At 38.1% G+C, this 18,415-nt stretch overlaps 1 protein-coding gene across 7 annotated transcripts in view; it reads left to right on the forward strand.

Annotated features, from left to right (window-relative positions):
- Positions 1–14,348, forward strand: part of KIF21A (kinesin family member 21A) — an 85,062-nt gene extending 70,714 nt beyond the window's left edge. For all 7 annotated transcript variants that reach the window (XM_033058916.2, XM_033058918.2, XM_033058914.2 and 4 more), the window contains 7 exons: positions 1,564–1,700; positions 4,064–4,244; positions 4,593–4,757; positions 5,440–5,557; positions 8,408–8,578; positions 11,223–11,422; positions 13,109–14,348. In XM_033058916.2, coding sequence (XP_032914807.1) covers positions 1,564–1,700; positions 4,064–4,244; positions 4,593–4,757; positions 5,440–5,557; positions 8,408–8,578; positions 11,223–11,422; positions 13,109–13,202 — 1,066 coding nt within the window. In that variant the 3' untranslated portion in view covers positions 13,203–14,348. The remainder of the gene's footprint in view (positions 1–1,563; positions 1,701–4,063; positions 4,245–4,592; positions 4,758–5,439; positions 5,558–8,407; positions 8,579–11,222; positions 11,423–13,108) is intronic.
- Positions 14,349–18,415: the final 4,067 nt, after the last annotated feature.

Below are 18,415 nucleotides of genomic sequence, written 5' to 3' on the forward strand. Positions count from 1 at the left end.
TTACATCTTTCTGAGAGAATGCACAGTGGATTAAGAGATGAAAGGAATGTTTCCATTCATGTCCCTGTGGACTTTGGTAGTCAGTGAAAAATTAGTTTATCTAGAGAAGGGCAGTCAAAGAACTGATAATAAAGTGATGTTGGCTTTGTCTGGTCATTGTAGCAGTTGTACTGTTTTTTGTTTGCAGATTTTAGAACACTGCACATAGGTAGATAAATAGCTCCAGGACATGTATTTCACATGGCTTGTCACAGAAGTGTGAGTGGGTGAGAACAGCAGGAGGAATAATTCAGTTCAGAGGCAGCATGATCCACTAGGGAATACTATGGAGAAAATCATGTTAGTTTAGTGTGATGTTAGAAAAACAGAAATGGAAAGACTTAAATTAATTGAAAACATAAAACAGCGCAGATGAAAGATGAATGCCTTTCCAAAATGAGGAAGATAATGTTGCACAATTTAAGGTGTTATTAATATTAGTAAAATCTATAGAAGGATTGCTGAGGAGTAATGAATTATATGAGTGAAGATGTCCTGAGCTATAAAAATGTTTTAAATCAAAATTTTAATGTACAAGATCATCTAATCAGTTGTCACAAAGTTAATTTGTATCATAAAGGACTTTTTCCTTTCTATAGCAAACTTCTGGACAATATTTTAAAAAAATTAAATTTTCCTAAAGCATGTGATACTTTTTTTGTTTTTGTTTTGATGAGATAGGGCTATGGTTTAGTTCCTGTTCCTCACAGTTTTGCGTGTGATTCCCAAAAGAGCATGACTGAGTCTTAACTGCAAGCTCGCCAGGTCACAACTGGGTTGCATGTTTTGGGCATTACCTTGAGGCTTTTCTCCACTTCACAGAAATAAAAGGGTCTCTATGTGTGCAGTTGTATGCATGGGGTCTTAGACTGGTAGTAATTTTTGTTTGGTAATGAATTGTGAGGCCTTTTTACCAGGTGGGTTAGTCTTTTGGCATCACCACAGAATTAGCTGAAAGTGTCCAGGAAGATTCCTCTGGGGTGTCAGCATTCCAATCAATCTCCCTTTTGGCCATTTGAGCAAGAGTGTGTTGATGGGTTCAGGGTGCAGTGGGAACCTTCTTCAGGCACAGATGTTAACAGCAGTTCTCTGTGTCTGCCCATAGAATGCAGATGACGTGAAATGCATGCTGAGTTTGGAATTGGCAGTGCACGTTACATTTGCTCCATTTTTCAGATTGTGCTGTTTAAACTAAGATGTCTTATGGTTGATGTTGGGCATACAGAAGCTTTAAGTGCCTGGTTTGCTCAGTAGTATGCAGATTTTGCCATGTACCCAGCATTTAGCACCTTGTTGTCTTTTCATTTGTTTGTTTTTGTATGTGATTTCCTTTAACTGATAGTCCAGAGTTGGCATGTGTTGAGGCTAAATAGTAAAAATCCTTACATAGTTTATCAAAGGCATTCAGCTGTTCTGCCTTCACATCTAAGAACACTAGGTTAATTTTTTTTCCCTACATGCAAGTAAACTAATTTTATCAGTGTCTATTACTATGCCAAATTCACGTTTCTTTTTTTTGTTTAGGGGGATAATTAACCCATTTCCCGCTTCAAAATGCGTCCGATCGTCCCCGCTTCAATGTATCTATACAGCTGAGGGACATACCAAGGCTGTGCTTTGTGTTGATGCAACTGATGATCTTCTCTTCACTGGATCTAAAGGTTGGGCAAGCTCTGGCAGCTCTGCTGCCTGCTGAGGCTGCTTTGATAACTTGGAGTGTTGTTAAATTCTCAATTTGTGCTTACTGCTGTAAACACAGAGGAAAATTATAAGGGTCCGTTTCTCAGTGTAAGCTGAAGAAGGATTTACAGTAATTACCTACAGGTTCCAACTCCAGTGTGTAGTATTTGGCTGCTTATTTGTAGTGGAAAACCACAAAAACCAGTAACATTAATGCTTGTTGAGTGATATGATGGAAGCAGTCGTGGTAGCATGTACACACTTGATATGCAATGCAAAGTAGTAGCTTCAGGGTAAGAGTGGAGGTGTGAACTGGCACATGTTTGACTCTATTGCACAGAGTTTGAATACCCTTCATGCCATAGTTGGTTCTTGTATCTATCTTCTTCATCTGAGGGTGTCTTCTGCTTCCTCTGTGCATCTTGCTGCCTGTCCTTTGTTGTTATAAGAACTGTATGGCAGTTATAGGAGGGCCTGGAATTTTTGTAGTCTTTAATTTGCTTACTGGATGGCACAATCACTCTATAAACTTCTCAAACTAATAGAAGCACTGTTTTGAAGAAAACATTTTCCTCCTGTCTGTAGTGAATTTCCATTGTTGTTACTCAGTTTGACTTGAAGATACCACCAGAGGCCACCAGAGCTCAATGTTTACTTTTTGCAAACACCTATTTTAATATTGTTCAAAAAGTGATTTTTTTATATGTTGTGCTTTTTCTCTGGGCCTTTTCACATAAAGCACTTATGGTAAAGGATTTGTTATAGTCTTAGTTGTGCAGCTGAAACCATGGCAGACTCTTTTTCTGAAAGTGTCAAAGCTGAGATGATCTAGAGTGGCTGGGAAGAAGTTAACTCCTGTTGACAGGGAGACTCTCCTTTTCACTAGTTCATTTAATGAATAAACATTGACATTTCAGGACATCCCTTTTTATCCCCATATTAGCATAGCTGACAACCCCATCAGATGCAGGTCTTCCACTGCTAATACTCAAGTATGGTTTCTGTGGCTGTTCTACTGGCTGGCTATTAAAAATACCAAAGCACACACATTGAGTGAGTTGGCAAACCTTTGATCTTGCAAGTTTTAAGCCAACATTTCAACATTTGTGTGAGCAGATACAATTGCAAAAAAGGGCATTGATTTAGATTTTGTAAATTATACTTAGTTGATTTCTGTTGATTTTGAATTTAGTAGCTATGTGAGGAAAAGAAGACCATGTTTTAAAATTTTATTTTGCATCTAGATTTGTATTCTAAAGGTTTGGTAATTTTTTTTTTTTAACTGATGTTTGCAGGTGTTACTTTTTTGAGATCATATCCTAGCTTCTTAAACTTATGGGAGAATTTGTCCTGGATATATTTTTTGAGGGAAGTTTATCAAGTGTGCTTTTACTCAAGAGTGTAGACAGTTGTTTAATTAAATTAGGTTAAATCTTTTGGAAATTGTTACTGAAGCAGAAAGTCTCAGCTCACTGACACCAGATAATACTTACAGACAAATTCAGAAAGGCCAGTAAGCTCTCATGTGCATTGCAGATCTTTGATTTTGGTAGTTGGTGTTTTAAAGTGGCAGACAGGTCTTGCTATACTTACCTTCAAGCCATCATAACTAGAGTCTATACATGAAGCTTTCTCTTTCTCCTTCCAGTACTTATTTTGGTATAAATGTATGTCTAAAATACATGGAGTGATACAGACATGGTGTAGCAAGGCAAGTTTTCTGTTATTGCCAGTAGTGTTATAGATTTCTTGAAAACTTCTATGCATTTGGGATTTTAACACATAAAAGTTTGTAATATTTAAATTCCTTTGCTACAGAGTCAAAACGGTGACTAAAGCGTTCTGCTGGAATTTTCAGTGGCCCTCAATATACTGAAGAGTTTGGATCCCTTCTCACCTTTGTAGTTTTGTTGTGGCAGTCAGAATTCGACCATACTATGCCTCAAAACTTGTCCTATGTTTTTGATAATGACTTTTTGAATTAAAAATTGGATTCTTCTCTTCATCTATCCACTTTATAGCCTCTAAATTGTCTGTATTTTCACTTCCTGTGAGATTTTTTTATCCTTTTAAAATGCTTCAGGAGCTAATATGCAGATCTTGAATGCACATTTAATGGTTAACCTTGCTTAGTTTTGTGATGAAGATAGATGAATGACTATGTGTATTTTTAAGACCTCCTTAATTTAGCTGTTTTTCTGCAGTGTCTACAGAATGGAGAAAAAATGTATGAGTGGAAATGAATGCGTGTACTTTTTTTTAATTAGTAAAACCAAGAGATTTTTTTTCAGGGTTTTAAAAATTGCTGTTAATATTATTTCCCTTTTTGTTTGTTTTTATTTAGATCGTACCTGTAAAGTCTGGAATCTAGTAACTGGACAAGAGATTATGTCTTTAGGGGGTCATCCAAATAATGTAGTTTCTATTAAATATTGCAACTACACTAGCCTGGTCTTCACAGTTTCAACCTCCTATATCAAGGTGTGGGACATCAGAGATTCTGCAAAGTGCATTCGGACACTGACGTGAGTATGCTGAACCTCAGATGGCGAGCATTCAACTGAGTCTTAGTTTTAGATACATTTTATTATATTTAATTCAATATTGTGTAATATAAGTGCAGTGTTGGGAATGTAAGCTTTCTTTACATGTTCAGACTAAGTCAGTATGGGGCACCAGTAACATACGGGAACACAAAACAATTTGCATATACAGTTTTATCGGCTGTTCAGTATTCATAGTTGGTTTCTAGCCTTTTTTACTCAGTGAAATAGGTTTGTTTTGAGAGAGTATACAAAGTATGGTGAACAAACTGAAGAATTTGGGTTTTTTCTGGTTTTTTTTCTTTTTTTCTCCTCCTTCTCTGTACTCAGGTCTTCAGGCCAAGCTATGCCTGCTGATGTGTGTTCAGGGAGTACTAACAGAACAGTTGCTATCCCAGCTGGAGAGAACCAGATCAATCAAATTGCACTAAATCCAACTGGCACATTCCTCTATGCAGCTGCTGGAAACTCCGTGAGGATGTGGGACCTGAAAAGGTACTGAACACCAGCCCAAGAGAATGTTCTGTAGGTGGCTACATGTGCATAGGCACCAAAGCTGAGCACATGAAACAGTCAGTGAAGTGTTTCTTCTGTATGGTGGTGTCCATATGTGGGCAAAATATGGTATCAGTTACAGATCAGCTAATCCATCTGTGGTGGTTACTGAAAATTATTTTCTCATGTGTTAAGGTTGTAGTGAATCATTTCAGTAAAAATGACTGGAAAAACACAGGGTTTTGTTTGACAGGTACTACAAAACACACTTTTGTGAGTATGGGAAACCTGACTAGTAATTGTTGATGAGATGGTGGAAACCAATGGAAGTAATGCAATATAATATGGGATTATGATAGCTGCACTATAATTACACTTTTCTAAACAGAAACTGCTCCAAAAGACTGTGTTTGAAATATAGAAAATACTTATGAGGGGACTGATTAATCTTTACTTTAAAATGTTTTAATTCTTATTTTGCACTAATAGAGGGGTTTTGTTGTATTTAACATAGATTTAATATTTGTCCATAGACATGAACAATAGAGTATAGGTAAACCAGAGGATGAGTTCTGAAGACATAGGAAAAATAAAAAGATCCATTCTGTCAGAAACTGTTCTATGGACTCTACTGGATATATGAAAAATTAACAAATCCTTATTTCTTCTTTTATCCTTAAAGATTTCAGTCTACAGGAAAGCTAACTGGTCACCAAGGTCCTGTTATGTGCCTTACTGTCGATCAGATTTCCAATGGACAAGATCTTATTGTCACTGGTTCAAAGGATCATTATATAAAGGTAAACCACTAGTATTTGCTTTTAACTTGGCACATCAGCGTGGGATGCAGGCTTCAGCAGAAGTGGCTTACATGTGCACATGCAAAATGTCATATCCAAGATGAAAAATATTTCACCAACCATAATATTCAGTCATAATAAACACTCACCACTTCAGTGCCTTTTTTGTTTCACCAAGGAAGATGGATGCGTGGTTGTCTCTAGTTAAGTTTTTCCCTAATCCCCATTAAATTGAATGTCAAATGTACAAAGTCTTGGAGAAATATTCATAACTCCTACTTTTAGGTAACATTTAACTCTTTACAGTGTATTAAGTCAGTGCCTCTGTTTTGGAGTGCAGACCTAATTGTTTCAGCAGAGACACACTGTGCGTTCCTCACATAAGAGTCCAGGGTTTAGCCCAGGCTCTTTCTGAAGTGTTCCCTGTGTTCTGAAGTGGGGAAGTTCAGCACTTCTTGGCCAAGGTGGCCAAAATACACTTTTCTGCTTCTTGGAACTGTGATTAATTCACTCAAGGATATGGAATCTGGTTTTTGGGAGGAGGGTATTGTTTTTTTCTTTTTCTTTCTTTTTGTTTTTGGCTCACCTCAGCCTGGCTATAATAGCCAGTGGCTATTTGAACCCACAAGCTCTGTTTCTCAGGGCTACACCCAAATCGCCAGACTCAGGGAATTGTAGATCATCTGTAAAGCTGACCCTCACACTGCAAAGAATGTGTGATGCATGAGGCCGAAGAGAGAATGAGCAAGAAACTCTAGCTTTTTATGAGAGAATACCCTTTGTTCTGTTCTTCTCACACCCTGGAAAAAGTGTATGAACACAGCTGGGGGTGGAGGATCCAGAACCTATGTGAGCTTTCTCACTGAACTGGGCTATTTTTCATATTGTTCTACAATTCTTGGATGTAAGCACTGGGCACTGTGCCAGATGCAAAAAAATGCCTGAGAGGTTGGTGCACAGTTTGACAGGTTGGGCTGTGGATTTGAATCCTATCAACAGTGTTCTGATAGTAGAGGCCAGGGGATTCTTAGGCAATGGGGAGACAGAAACAGGTACTCTGAGAATTACTTCTCTGCACAGTTCAGAATATTGGGTTAGTTATGAGCCGCCATCCTGGCACAGTAATGAGTGAAGGACCTTGGTGGGAACAACAGGGTGTGATGATGTAATGCAAGTTTGTCCTGCTGTGAACTCATGTGACAAGCAAAGAGGTGGGAAGACTTTTGGAAAACAAAGCTGTCAACACACAGAAGTTTATCTGTCTTTCTTGTATGTTCATTTTCCATGACCAGGCTACATAAATCCTCCTAAGTCTGCCTACCTCTTGACTTACACCACTAGAATGTCCAGGGATATTTCAGCCATTTCTGTGTGTGTTCTCCAAAGTGAATGCCTCCAGAGCTGTCAAACCACTTTGGATAGTATAAATGATCTGTATGTGCATAGTCAGTGCAGCTGTCTACGAATTCTCAATGCTTCTGTTCAACCTGGAAAAGAGAAAGTTATGTGGAGACCTCATAACTTTCCAGTATTAGAGGGTGCTTACAGGGAAGCCAGGGAGGAACTCTTCATCAGGAACTGTAGTGACAGAACAAGGAGTAATGGGTACAGATTGAAAAAGGGGAAATGTAAGTTACGGTATTAGCATGAAATTTTTCACTGCGAAGGTGGTGAGACACTGAAACGGGTTGCCCAGTGAGGTTGTGGATGCCCCAATGCTGGCAGTATTCAAAGCCAGGCTGGATAAGGCCTTGAGTAGCCTGGTACAGTGGGAGGTGTCCCTACTGCTGAAGAGGGCTTGAGACAAGATGGTCTTTAAGGGCCATTTTAACCCTGTAATCTGCGATTCTCTGCATGGGTAGGTCTGTTGGGCTGTCAGGTCTGGTGACAGAGACTGTCAGGCCACAGGAAACTACTGTCTTGTCTACTGAGGCAGTAATATTAGTCATCTCTAGGTACCTGATTTTTCTGGTTTATCATTGAATTTTTTGTTACAGTTGGAACTGATGCATATTAATTGAATGTGGTAACTTCTAAAATACTTTTAGCTCACAAGTATTATTTTACGCTACCAAGCTCTCCCTTTTCTACTGTCAAGCTTATTCATTCTAAAAGGCCAATAAAGAGTAAATAATAGAGGATGAAGTTTGACATTTGCTTGTGAAACAGAGCTGGTGGTTTAAAAAGTTACAGCTCATCTGTTCTTTCAGCTCAGTCTCACTGGGTGAGTTCTGGCTCCCTACAACGCAGAATGAATCAGGATTGCTTACACTGCAGCTCTAGCAAAAAAGACCTGATGGGATTGATTATGGCTTAAACTGTTAAAATAGCCTTTCTTAAAGATTCTGTTTTAACACCCAATTCTTGGAGCACAGATAAGGAGAGGTCTAGTCCATGAAAAGCATCAGTGTGTAATAATATATAACACTTACTGAAACAACTTGTCCAGAAAAATATATTAATGCCTCTTTCTGAAGCTACTTACCCATGCAATTCTCCCAGTGAGAGTTATGTTTCCCAAACTCAATCATGAGCTTTGTTTCTCCAGCCCACCACACAGGGTACATATGGATCCATCCTGTGAAGCTACTACTGTATATGATATTTAAGTAGTAACTCTTCTTCCCATGGCAGTCTTGTCTAAAGTCAGTGGAGTATTCCCACTTCAGGAAGAAGTGGAAGAGGAGAAAACAGTGGTTCTGGTAGATAAATTCTACATACATTATACATAAATATGACGTGTAATAAGACTTACCAAGTTTTTTTTTCCCTAAAGTTATTTGCTGCATGAGTTTCAAGCAGGTTAGATGGCAGAAAATTTCACATAACATATTTTATTATTTATTTTAGATGTTTGATGTGACTGAAGGGGCTCTTGGAAGCGTAAGTCCTACACACAATTTTGAACCTCCTCATTATGATGGCATTGAAGCACTTGCTATTATGGGAGATAACCTTTTTAGTGGATCAAGAGATAATGGAATTAAGAAATGGGATTTGTCTCAAAAAGACCTTCTTCAGGTAATGAAAAAAATCATGACCTGCTGTGGCAGTCATGTTTTGAGGTTGTATAAATGTTCAGGCTCATAGAATGACTATTCACATAGGCATTGATGCTTTTAATAGGGAATGCATAGAGCACTAAGAGAAATCAATAATGTACTTGATCTTTACATGCAGTTGCTTTTCTGTGCATGTAGCATCAGGAAATTGTGATGAAGTGGTTATCCTGTTTTAGCTCTGAGTACGTGGGGTTTGTTTTTCTGCTTCAGAATAAAAGCAGCACTTGCCTCATCTGTGATGGAATCACTGGATACTTGTCTTTGACAAGTTAGTACATTTTGGATTGGGAACGCATTAATGAGAAACAATACTTTAGATCAGGCTACAGAATATTTTCTTGTGAAGAGGTTTTACAGCCTATCTGACTCCCCCCAGTCTCAAACTTTGGATTCATCTCCTTATACAGTATGTGTGTTATGTAATGTACAGAACACACTCATAATAATGCTTGCTGTCAGAACATATTTGCTATATATTTTTCCTTATGCAAAAAGGAAAAAGGACCTCAAGTCCAGTGAATTTGCAATTTGTTTGGCATGAAGAACTTTGATTTTTGCCTACCTGCTATAAGCTGATCTGCTCTTCTAGGTCTTATGAGAGGTTCTTTGGGTATCATTGTGGTTATTTAACTGAGTGAGAACTGGAAGACAGAAAAACAAATACCAGAAGAGAGTGCTGTTTTTGCAAAAATTTTTTTGAAAAGGAGGAGCATGCATTTAATATGCAGATTGATAGCAAGGAAATAAATAGAATTTTAAAGTGTTGGGACATGAGGAAAAAAATGGACTGGCTACTTTAAAAAGAAAATTTCTATATGGGTATACTTAGTCTTCCATAAATATATAAACTTTCTTAACCTTCATTCAAAATTGTCCAGTGTGGCGCCAGTTCCTTTTCAGAATACTATGAAGACTTCAGAGTTAAAATAAGGATTATAAATGTAGCTTCTTACAGAAAATCTTCACTTGGCCATATTGGGACATCTGCCCTCACATCTGTCTCTCCAGAAAAATGTACTAAGCAGCTTGCACCAAAATCACTGGAAAGATTTTGTATTCTCAGAATGACTTCATTAAATTTATAAGAAGTGTCTTCACTCTTGCATTTTAGGCTCATTAAAATATTATGCAATATGCATTTTTGCTATTGCAATTAATTTAACATCAGAAAGAATACAGGATTGGGATGAAGTATGTCAATTGGACTAGTTATATCACTTTTCTTGTTTTCATAATTTCATAATTTCTCTACTTTGTCTTCCCCTGTTTGTTGGTTTTAAAAATAGAACTTGATAAGAATAATTTCACACTCCCCTCTTTCTTTTTTATTTCTATAAAATGCTGTATGTTTTTCAAGGAGGTGGGACTGAAGCATTGGACAGAATAGAAATAATTTTATTAATTGTCTTTCTTAGGGAATGAGAAGTGCTGTTACTCTGCTAATCATGTGATAATTCAGAGTGGAAGGGCCCACTGGAGGTTACACAATGTGAAGTTGTCCTGCTGGTCCAGTCAAGGCCAACTTTGTAGTTAGTGCCGGTCTCTCAAGGCCTTGCCCAGCTGAGCTTTCAAAGCCTCCAAGGTCACAGGTTGAACAGCAGTAAATCTTAATCTACCCAGCAACCAAAACCAGATATCCCTTAACAAGTATGCTATTCAAAAGAATTTGGAGATCATCTACTTCACTTGGTGTACACATCCCAAATCACAAAACCCTGCTGTGACAAAATTGGGATTTGTAAGAACCACAAGCACCCCCTGCCTCAGTTTCATGAAGTGCTGCAGAACCAGACTACCAGTGCTGTGGTAGCTGGGGATACTGTAGATGAAACACCAAGGTGATCCTAGAAAGCTGAATGTACTCCACTGTGAGCAATGCAGCAAAGAAATTCTTACCAAACTGAACTGGAGAAAAGTCACTTTTGGTATCCCCAAAAGACAGCAAATTTGGGCTATTATTTCCCCCTATTTTTATTTTTCCCCATATTTGCTCAAATAAATTTGAGAACAACAAAAGAATGTTGTTCTCAGCTGGTCTGTGCAGCATTTTGCTTTCTGAATTAGAACTAAAATGCTAGTGCCCTTACTCAATAAAGAATTAATGTGTTTCTGTGAAGTGCAACGTCATAAAAACAATTTATAATGTGTAGTGGGAAAAGAAGAAAGAAAGAAAGAAGGCAAATACAGAAACAGTTTCTGTCTTCCTGGCATATTTTGGTGCAGTATTTTGGATTTTCTTTTTATGTGTTTTATAACAGTTTTACAGACTTGAAACAGAGACCATATGTTCAAAAATGCATTCAAATATGCATTTGAAAACATGCAGACTTTGCATTATCCTAAACTGATTTCTGTTTCACATTAGGTCAGTTGTGCATGTTAGATTTTCTTCTTGTTTTGCAGCGCTATTTCACAAAAAGAAACACTATTGGAAGTTAACACTCTCCTTGCTCTAAAGGTGCAGAAACCACCCAGAGCTGCCATGTAGCAAAACTGCTGCAGGACAGGAATCAGGCTTGCATCTTGGGATTTTTCCACTTGTGTGCTTGTTCCTCTGGAATTTTTTGCAGCTCTGTGAGACTTGTCTGCCTTCTCTGTTTCAGCAAGTTCCTAATGCTCACAAGGACTGGGTCTGTGCCCTTGGCCTGGTGCCCGGCGTGCCGGTTCTGCTCAGCGGCTGCAGGGGAGGCACCCTCAAGCTCTGGAACGTGGATACCTTCGCCCCCATTGGGGAGATGAAGGGACATGACAGCCCTATAAATGCCATCTGCACCAACTCCAGCCAGATTTTTACAGCAGCAGAGTGAGTTCTTCTCCATTGAACTTTCTTTTCTGTGTCCTCTGCTAAAATTCTGTTCATGCACATGTATTTAGGACATGTGTAAGTCACTTCATAGAAAGCATCATGAGACCTTCTCCAGTCCGTGCCCCTCAGTGCTGAGATCTGTCACAGCCATCTCCAAAGTGGGATGCTTGCACCCCAAGGGACGAACAACATGACTCGGTGGGGTGCTGGAATAAATTATTAGAATTCAGTGGTGTGTGTATATAATTCATAAATATGCACAGCAGTGTGGGCTTAAAAAATTTTAGTGGTAGGGGTGGGGTGCATGATCAAAAAAAGTTTGGAGACCACTGATCTAAAAGATGGCAGGGAGAATTTGGCAGTACTTGAGAACTTTATAAGCTTGTCTTTACAGTTGGACTATTTCCTGATAGAACCAATTCCTGACCCATGCAAATTCTCTTAAAAGCCATGGCACATGGCTGCTGGTTTGTTTTTAAGTGCTGGCATACAGCAGAAGTTTTGCAAGCCATCCTACTGTACTGTAAACACCTCGATTTGAAGGCTTGTTTCCTCAGTAAAAGTGAGCAAGTTGAGGACCTGAAACCTCAGGGGAATTGACCAAGAAATATACCTTGTCATGAAGAATGTGCAAGAGAGCAACAGAGCCTCTTTGTGGCTCTGTCTGAGCACAGGAGCTGTGAAAGCTGACATGTTACATTCTTGTGCCAGTTGTGGAAGCTTATGGATTAAAAGCAGATCTTTGAGTCATAGCAGGATTTCAAAGTTGCCAAGTTCGTATTTGGTGGTCGTGTCAAAGCTAATGTCTCTGTTTGCCGAAAGATTATTAATCCATCTAGAACATACATGCATCTGAACTTATTATGTTTTTTGTCATTAAAAAAAAAGTTCAGCCTTTTGATATTTCTAGCACTGGGCTTAAGGTCTAAAAAATTTGGAGTGTTCCTAACAACTTACAGTGAAATGAAAGCACAAGTCAGGAAAAACTTCTAACTATCACAAAGTCTCCTCTGCCTGCTGCTTTCTTTTGAGGGGATTGTGAGGGATCAGTGTTGGCTATTCACTCAAGTTAATGTTTATGAGAAATTCATGACATCCCTTTCATGGAATAAATTGCTATTTAACAAGACTAAATTTATTTTACTTATTTTTATTTTTATTTATAATAGAGTTTTGAACACATTCTATGTGGTATTTTATTTACACATACTTTCAAATTGTGTAAATAGTGATTTTTTTCCCAAATTCAGAACTACAGTCTGGACTTTGAAGTGCCAGCTCACTGGTATATGCTATAGAGCAGCTTGCAAATGGGTTTGGGTTCGTTGGGAATTTTTTGCTGGAGAGTTAGGACTTCATGTCTTGTGGTTCTGTGCTTTTTTTACTTTTTCTGATGCCTCTTTCCTTTAGGCATAAAGTCTTTATACCTTCTTAGATGGTTAAAGGGTATAGTCAGTGCTGTGATAACGTTAGGGAATCTTCAGTGTTGTTCATGTTAGATTACAAAGTCTCCTGGGGGTGGAATAACCCTTGCATGTCCATCAAAGAGCTGTTATTTTGCCAACAATACCTTTCTGAATAAGACACTCAAGCTTTTAAGGAAGCTTCCCCTGCCTCCCTTCACCCTTCCTTCTTCCCCAGTGTAGTTACAGTGCTCTAATACTGCTTTGTTTTGGTTTTCAGTGATCGCACTGTGAGGATCTGGAAAGCTCGAAATATAATGGATGGACAGATCTCAGATACAGGAGATGCAAGTGAAGATCTTGCCAGTAACTGAAATTAGAGGAGATAAAGGAATACATTGATCAGTTTGAGGTGCACTCTGTTTGCTGCATGTTTATTAGTTAAACACTGATGACTGGAATGGACTGAAAATGCGTGAACTCTTTCACTAGACCTGCTGTCCTTAAAATATGTACTGTATTTAATAACCTCTTGGTAACATGCTTGAGTCTCAACAGTCATGTGTATCTCTATATATTATGGCTGAATTTGTGTGCATATGTAATACTTGCAGTTTAAATTAACTGGAATTCAGTCTTCTCTAAAGACCATCTCAAAATTATAACCTGAAATATATAACAAAAGTGCTCTGCTGTATTTCACTCACAGGTATGATCAGCTGTTTTGTATTTTAGGGTAACAGGGGAAGGAATGTGTCCCAGGAATAAGCCTTTGATTATGAGAGGCAGTTTGAAGATTTTAAAGGTCACTTACACTGTTGTTAGGAAAGTGAAGTGAATAATAGATGGGAAGAAGCTGTTAACGATACATCTACCTGACATGGCTGTATCCTGCTAACAGCAAATGCCATATGATTTGTGTGTTGATAGCATATAATCTGTGTTGACCAAAGTTGTGCAGCTGTGTATACTCTGTGCTCAGGACTAGAACTCAAATGCCCAGAAATGGCTATGTTTTATTTGTTTTGCCTATGTTCTGCAATGACTAGGTGTTCTTAATGTCATGACAAATGTATTTTAATCTATTTTTCTTAGATTTGTTTCTATCATCTCACATTTTCTTTTTTTAAGCAAATTGTCTTTCCTTTTTATCTAATTTTATATGCTGCTAAATGTATTTTAAATACACTGTTTTGCAAACCTTGGCAGTTACTTCTGAGAACTGAACCACGTATATTGGAAAAAGCTATGTAAATAGATGGTTGTATAAAGAAAATATCTTATCTTGTGCCTGTATGACTTCTAAATTTCTTGGAACCTGGATATTGAGGGAGGATGTATAATTTACCCAGCTGCTCTGAAAATTATTTTGTAAATTCTGCAAATTTTAAAATTTTATGTAGATTCAGAAGCAGTGTTTGGATATTGAGGTTTTTTTGTTGTTTTGTTTTTATTATTCAGAAAATATCAGTCTGTAAATTATAGCTTGTGTAGTTAACAAATAAAGATGTGAATGTGAACTGCTTTTTTGTCTTGTTCATCATATTTCCTTATAAAAAATTCACTTCCCTTGCAAAGGTGTTGAATATAAACCCCACAATTTTACACAGTGCAGTAGAGTAGCTTGGTGAGTACTATAGCCCATACATTGTTCTCATATCCCATGTCTCCATTCTCCTTGGCCATTATTTGTGTTTTTACAGTACTTAGGAAACCCTAGGGAGATTCCCTCACACTTAGTACAGTGCAGACATAAAATGAAGCAAGTAACTCCTGTTCCTATGAGGTGACACTTCTCTTACCTTATTGCACATGGGCTGTCAAACGAGGAAAAGTTGCGATGCCTCTTACTGATCTTGCAGGAATTACAGTAATTTCACGACTATAAGGCGCACTCTTTAGACTAAAATTTTGGTCCGAACCCAGAATTTGCTGACTCCTGGAGGTGCACCTTATAATCCGGTGCGCCTTACGGTCGTGAAATTACTGTACTTCCTTCTCTGCTCAGCTTGAAAGGAGTAGAAAATACCGCTTACAATTTGAGGTTACTGATGTATTCCAAGTTTTGATATAAACGGTTGATGAATTATATAGATTGTTAAAAAACAATGTATAAATTAGTTAAAATAAGCAGCAGCACTACCACTTAGTGTTTGAATATCATGCTTTTTAGCTACTCAAAGGACATACACAAATGATTTGGGACTATATCACTACCTTGAGCAAATTCCCAGTGAAGAGTGGATTTACATGCAAGACTCATATGAGAGGCTTTTTGTACCTGGTGGAGGGTCCCCATTCTCCTTGGCCCAGTAGGTGTTGTGCCAAGCTGCACAAATGATACCAACAGCTGTGTGACCCCTGGTTTTGGGGCTGAACACTCATAGCTGTATGTAAGATTCATATGAATACTGTGTTTTGTAACTTCAGGACAAAAGCCCTTGCAGACCAGACCTGGGAAAAACTTCCCTCTGTCCAGCTGTGTGGCTGTGGCCTGAGCTGCAGATGTTCCTCTCCAGTGATGCTTGGAAGTGCACATATTTTGTTTCACTTATCTCCTGATAGGCACCAATGTTACTTAATGTATTCATAAAAATATCTAGTTTTAATTTTTTTTTCGTCCAGAAAGATATTCCACCTAAACCAGGTCTTATGATAGAACAAAGCTTTCACACCTTTACTCTGAAAGTACTTGCCAATTGGAAGAGAAATGTCATTTTGTAAAGGTCACAGTATCAGTGCTTTGTTTTAATGGAGAATTCTTTGACTGTTTGTTTTTCTCCTAACTTCATCCGTGTTGTAAACCCACATATGTGACAAAAGATAATATGGAATCAGAAAAAGGTAAGCACTAGACTCCCACTCTCTGAACATGTTTGTGTCAAAAAACAAAAAAAAGTGGTCTCGGATAAATTAATATTCTAAGAAGTCATGGGGAAGTCATGTTTTCCTCTCAAAGTTGGCATCCAGAATTTAGCGAAGTGTGTGGAAAAATTAGACTGTAACTCGTTTTATCTGCTTTGATACAGACAAGGTCATATGTTGCAATTAATCTCATCAAAGATATGAGTGCTGAGAAAATATTTGCAATGCTTCTGATTGTGTATGAAAACAAGTGCTTATCGTGCCCCTGCCTTGTATAAAAGGCTTCAGACTGCCTGTGGAAGTCCTCCTTCAACCATGGCAGGGATGAGGAGCTTGTGTTTCTTGGCTGTTGTGCTCGCAGGTAAATATGCCACATTTTTATTTTGTTGTAGGGTTCAAAAGCAAAATATGTACGTGATAATGACAGAAGAGCTGTTAAAAGAGATGATTGTTTTCCATGTCAAAGGAGAGAATAGACATGGCACTGACTCCACCTGAGGTGACTGTGGGAGGACAACACAGCTGGCTTATTTAGAAATATGCCCCAGTCCTACAGTGTATTCAGCACTTGGGCATCAGCACAGGCAGAAGGGGATCAGTGGGATCATTCAGCTCCTGAAGGTGACCTATTGCTTCGTTAGCTTTTTTCCTGTAATTTGTACCCCGGCATACCAGAGGTTAATTTGGTCTATAGCATAGTAAAGGGAGAATACACATGATTTTGCTGCTGGAGGAGGGAACCTCTGCAGCAACTGCCTTTGAAATATATGGACGAGCCCAAAATACAAAGATTATTACTATTAAATAAAAATCTGTGTCGTAATGCTTTAATTCCTTCCTTATGCCTTGTTTTTAATATATTTTTGCAAAAGTAAAGTCAAGGTTTTAAAAATCAATGAGGATTATTTTTCACATACATCTTTCCAACTGCCTTGCTTTAGCTTCTGTTCCCATGGAAATTATCATGGAAAAGCAGCAAGTAGCCATAGCTGTTGCTATATATTCAGCTGCTTGTTTGGATTTTGTCGTCTTTGTACGTTTACAGACATGGGCCGTAAATACAGTGAAAATGATGGTTTTAAAATTATTTTTAACAGTAGGGAAGGAAGATTATATCTTCCCACTTGCTGCTATTGTGTTGGTACTAGAACAGAAATAAATCCAGGAACAAGCGATGAACAAGGTTGCAGCCCTATTCAGCTTCGCACACCTGCAAGTCTTTTTTTTAAATAAATTTTCTGGAAAATGTAAGCTTTGCATTAATGGGAGAAAAAATGGAAGAAATTTCTTGGCTTCTGCTCAGGCAACGTTTTTTTTTTCTTGAACTAGTTTTTTCATTCAAAATATCATTCATAAGAAGTATTTTGAAAGTATTTTACAATACAAATTAGTTTGTAAAAGTCTTTCACAAACCTGTACTGTGTAAAATGACTCCACGTGAGTAATCTGCTGTAGTTTGTTCAGTCATACTCTTTATTTTCAGCAATGAAAACACTAATGCTGCATTTGACTCCCATAAGAAAACATACACTAAACCAAAATAAAATGTGATGGGTTTAGTTTATTTCATGCTCCAAGAAGAAATAGTTGAGGGATTGCAGAAGGATGCTCCTATTCCTATTATGCTTTAGATGAAAAAGAGGATAAGAATTTGGAGCTTTTCTGTGTGACAGGTCACGAGGGGTGAATGCTGGACAGAGAGCAGTCAGCCTGTGGGACCTGACTCTCTGCCCCTGAAAACAGAGGTGGAAACCAATCCTGCCTGCCCAGCACCTGGCAAAGGTTAACAGCCAGATAATTCCTGTTAATTCCAGCCTCTAGAAGATGATAATGAGGCACTGTGGCTGTGAGCAGTGAGCTCTGCTGAGCAGCCTGGGAGCATCAGACCTGAGTGTCAGATGTTCCTGTATAAAAGGGGCATGAGAGTTTTCTCAAAAAAAAAAAAAAAAGGAGGTGGCACTCCTGTTTTTCTGTGTTCATATCTCCCACTTGGAAATCAACTCTGGCATTGCAGCATGATGTCTTCTCTAGCGAAAATCTACTATTTCATTCCGTAAATTTTTCCAGTATACATAATTACTGCTTGTGCACATCTGCTTGTAGAATTCTTTCTGTGGAGAAGCCCAGACTGCATCAGCAATCATATTTTAGGCTTTCAAGCACACAACAGTCCACATGGGAAAAAAAAATGAAAGCAGAGGTATTAGTCATTTTGTAGAAAAGGGCAATTATCGTTCAAGTAGATTTAATCTTTGAATATTGCTATAATGACTAAAATGACATAAATTAACTTCAAAATAAGTATGCTGCCTGTGATATGCCTGCTCTCTCTGAGAATATTTGCTAACAGCAGTTTGTCAGCACAACAGGGAGCTGATGTTGTGGTCCCCCTGCTCTTGGGAGGCTCTCAACCAGAGGGGCTTGACCTGCAGCCGTAAAAAGGGAAAATTTAGCACCTTACTAACAGGATATTTTCATGACAATTCTGCAAATGACTAATAAATATATGGCTTTTCTTTTACTGCTGGCATCTTCCCTTTACTCATAACTGTACCTGTATTAACACAAACTCCTAATACTACGTAGATACAGTAGTCATACAATGCAGAAAAGAAACTCAATATGAACATATACTCACTATATTTCTATTTATATCATACAAGTGCATGCTGCTCATCACATATTTGTATCTCTATAGATAGAAAACATCTGTGCATAACAT

The sequence above is a fragment of the Catharus ustulatus genome, chromosome 4 (genome assembly GCF_009819885.2).
Source record: "Catharus ustulatus isolate bCatUst1 chromosome 4, bCatUst1.pri.v2, whole genome shotgun sequence".
Taxonomy (NCBI): Eukaryota; Metazoa; Chordata; class Aves; order Passeriformes; family Turdidae; genus Catharus; species Catharus ustulatus.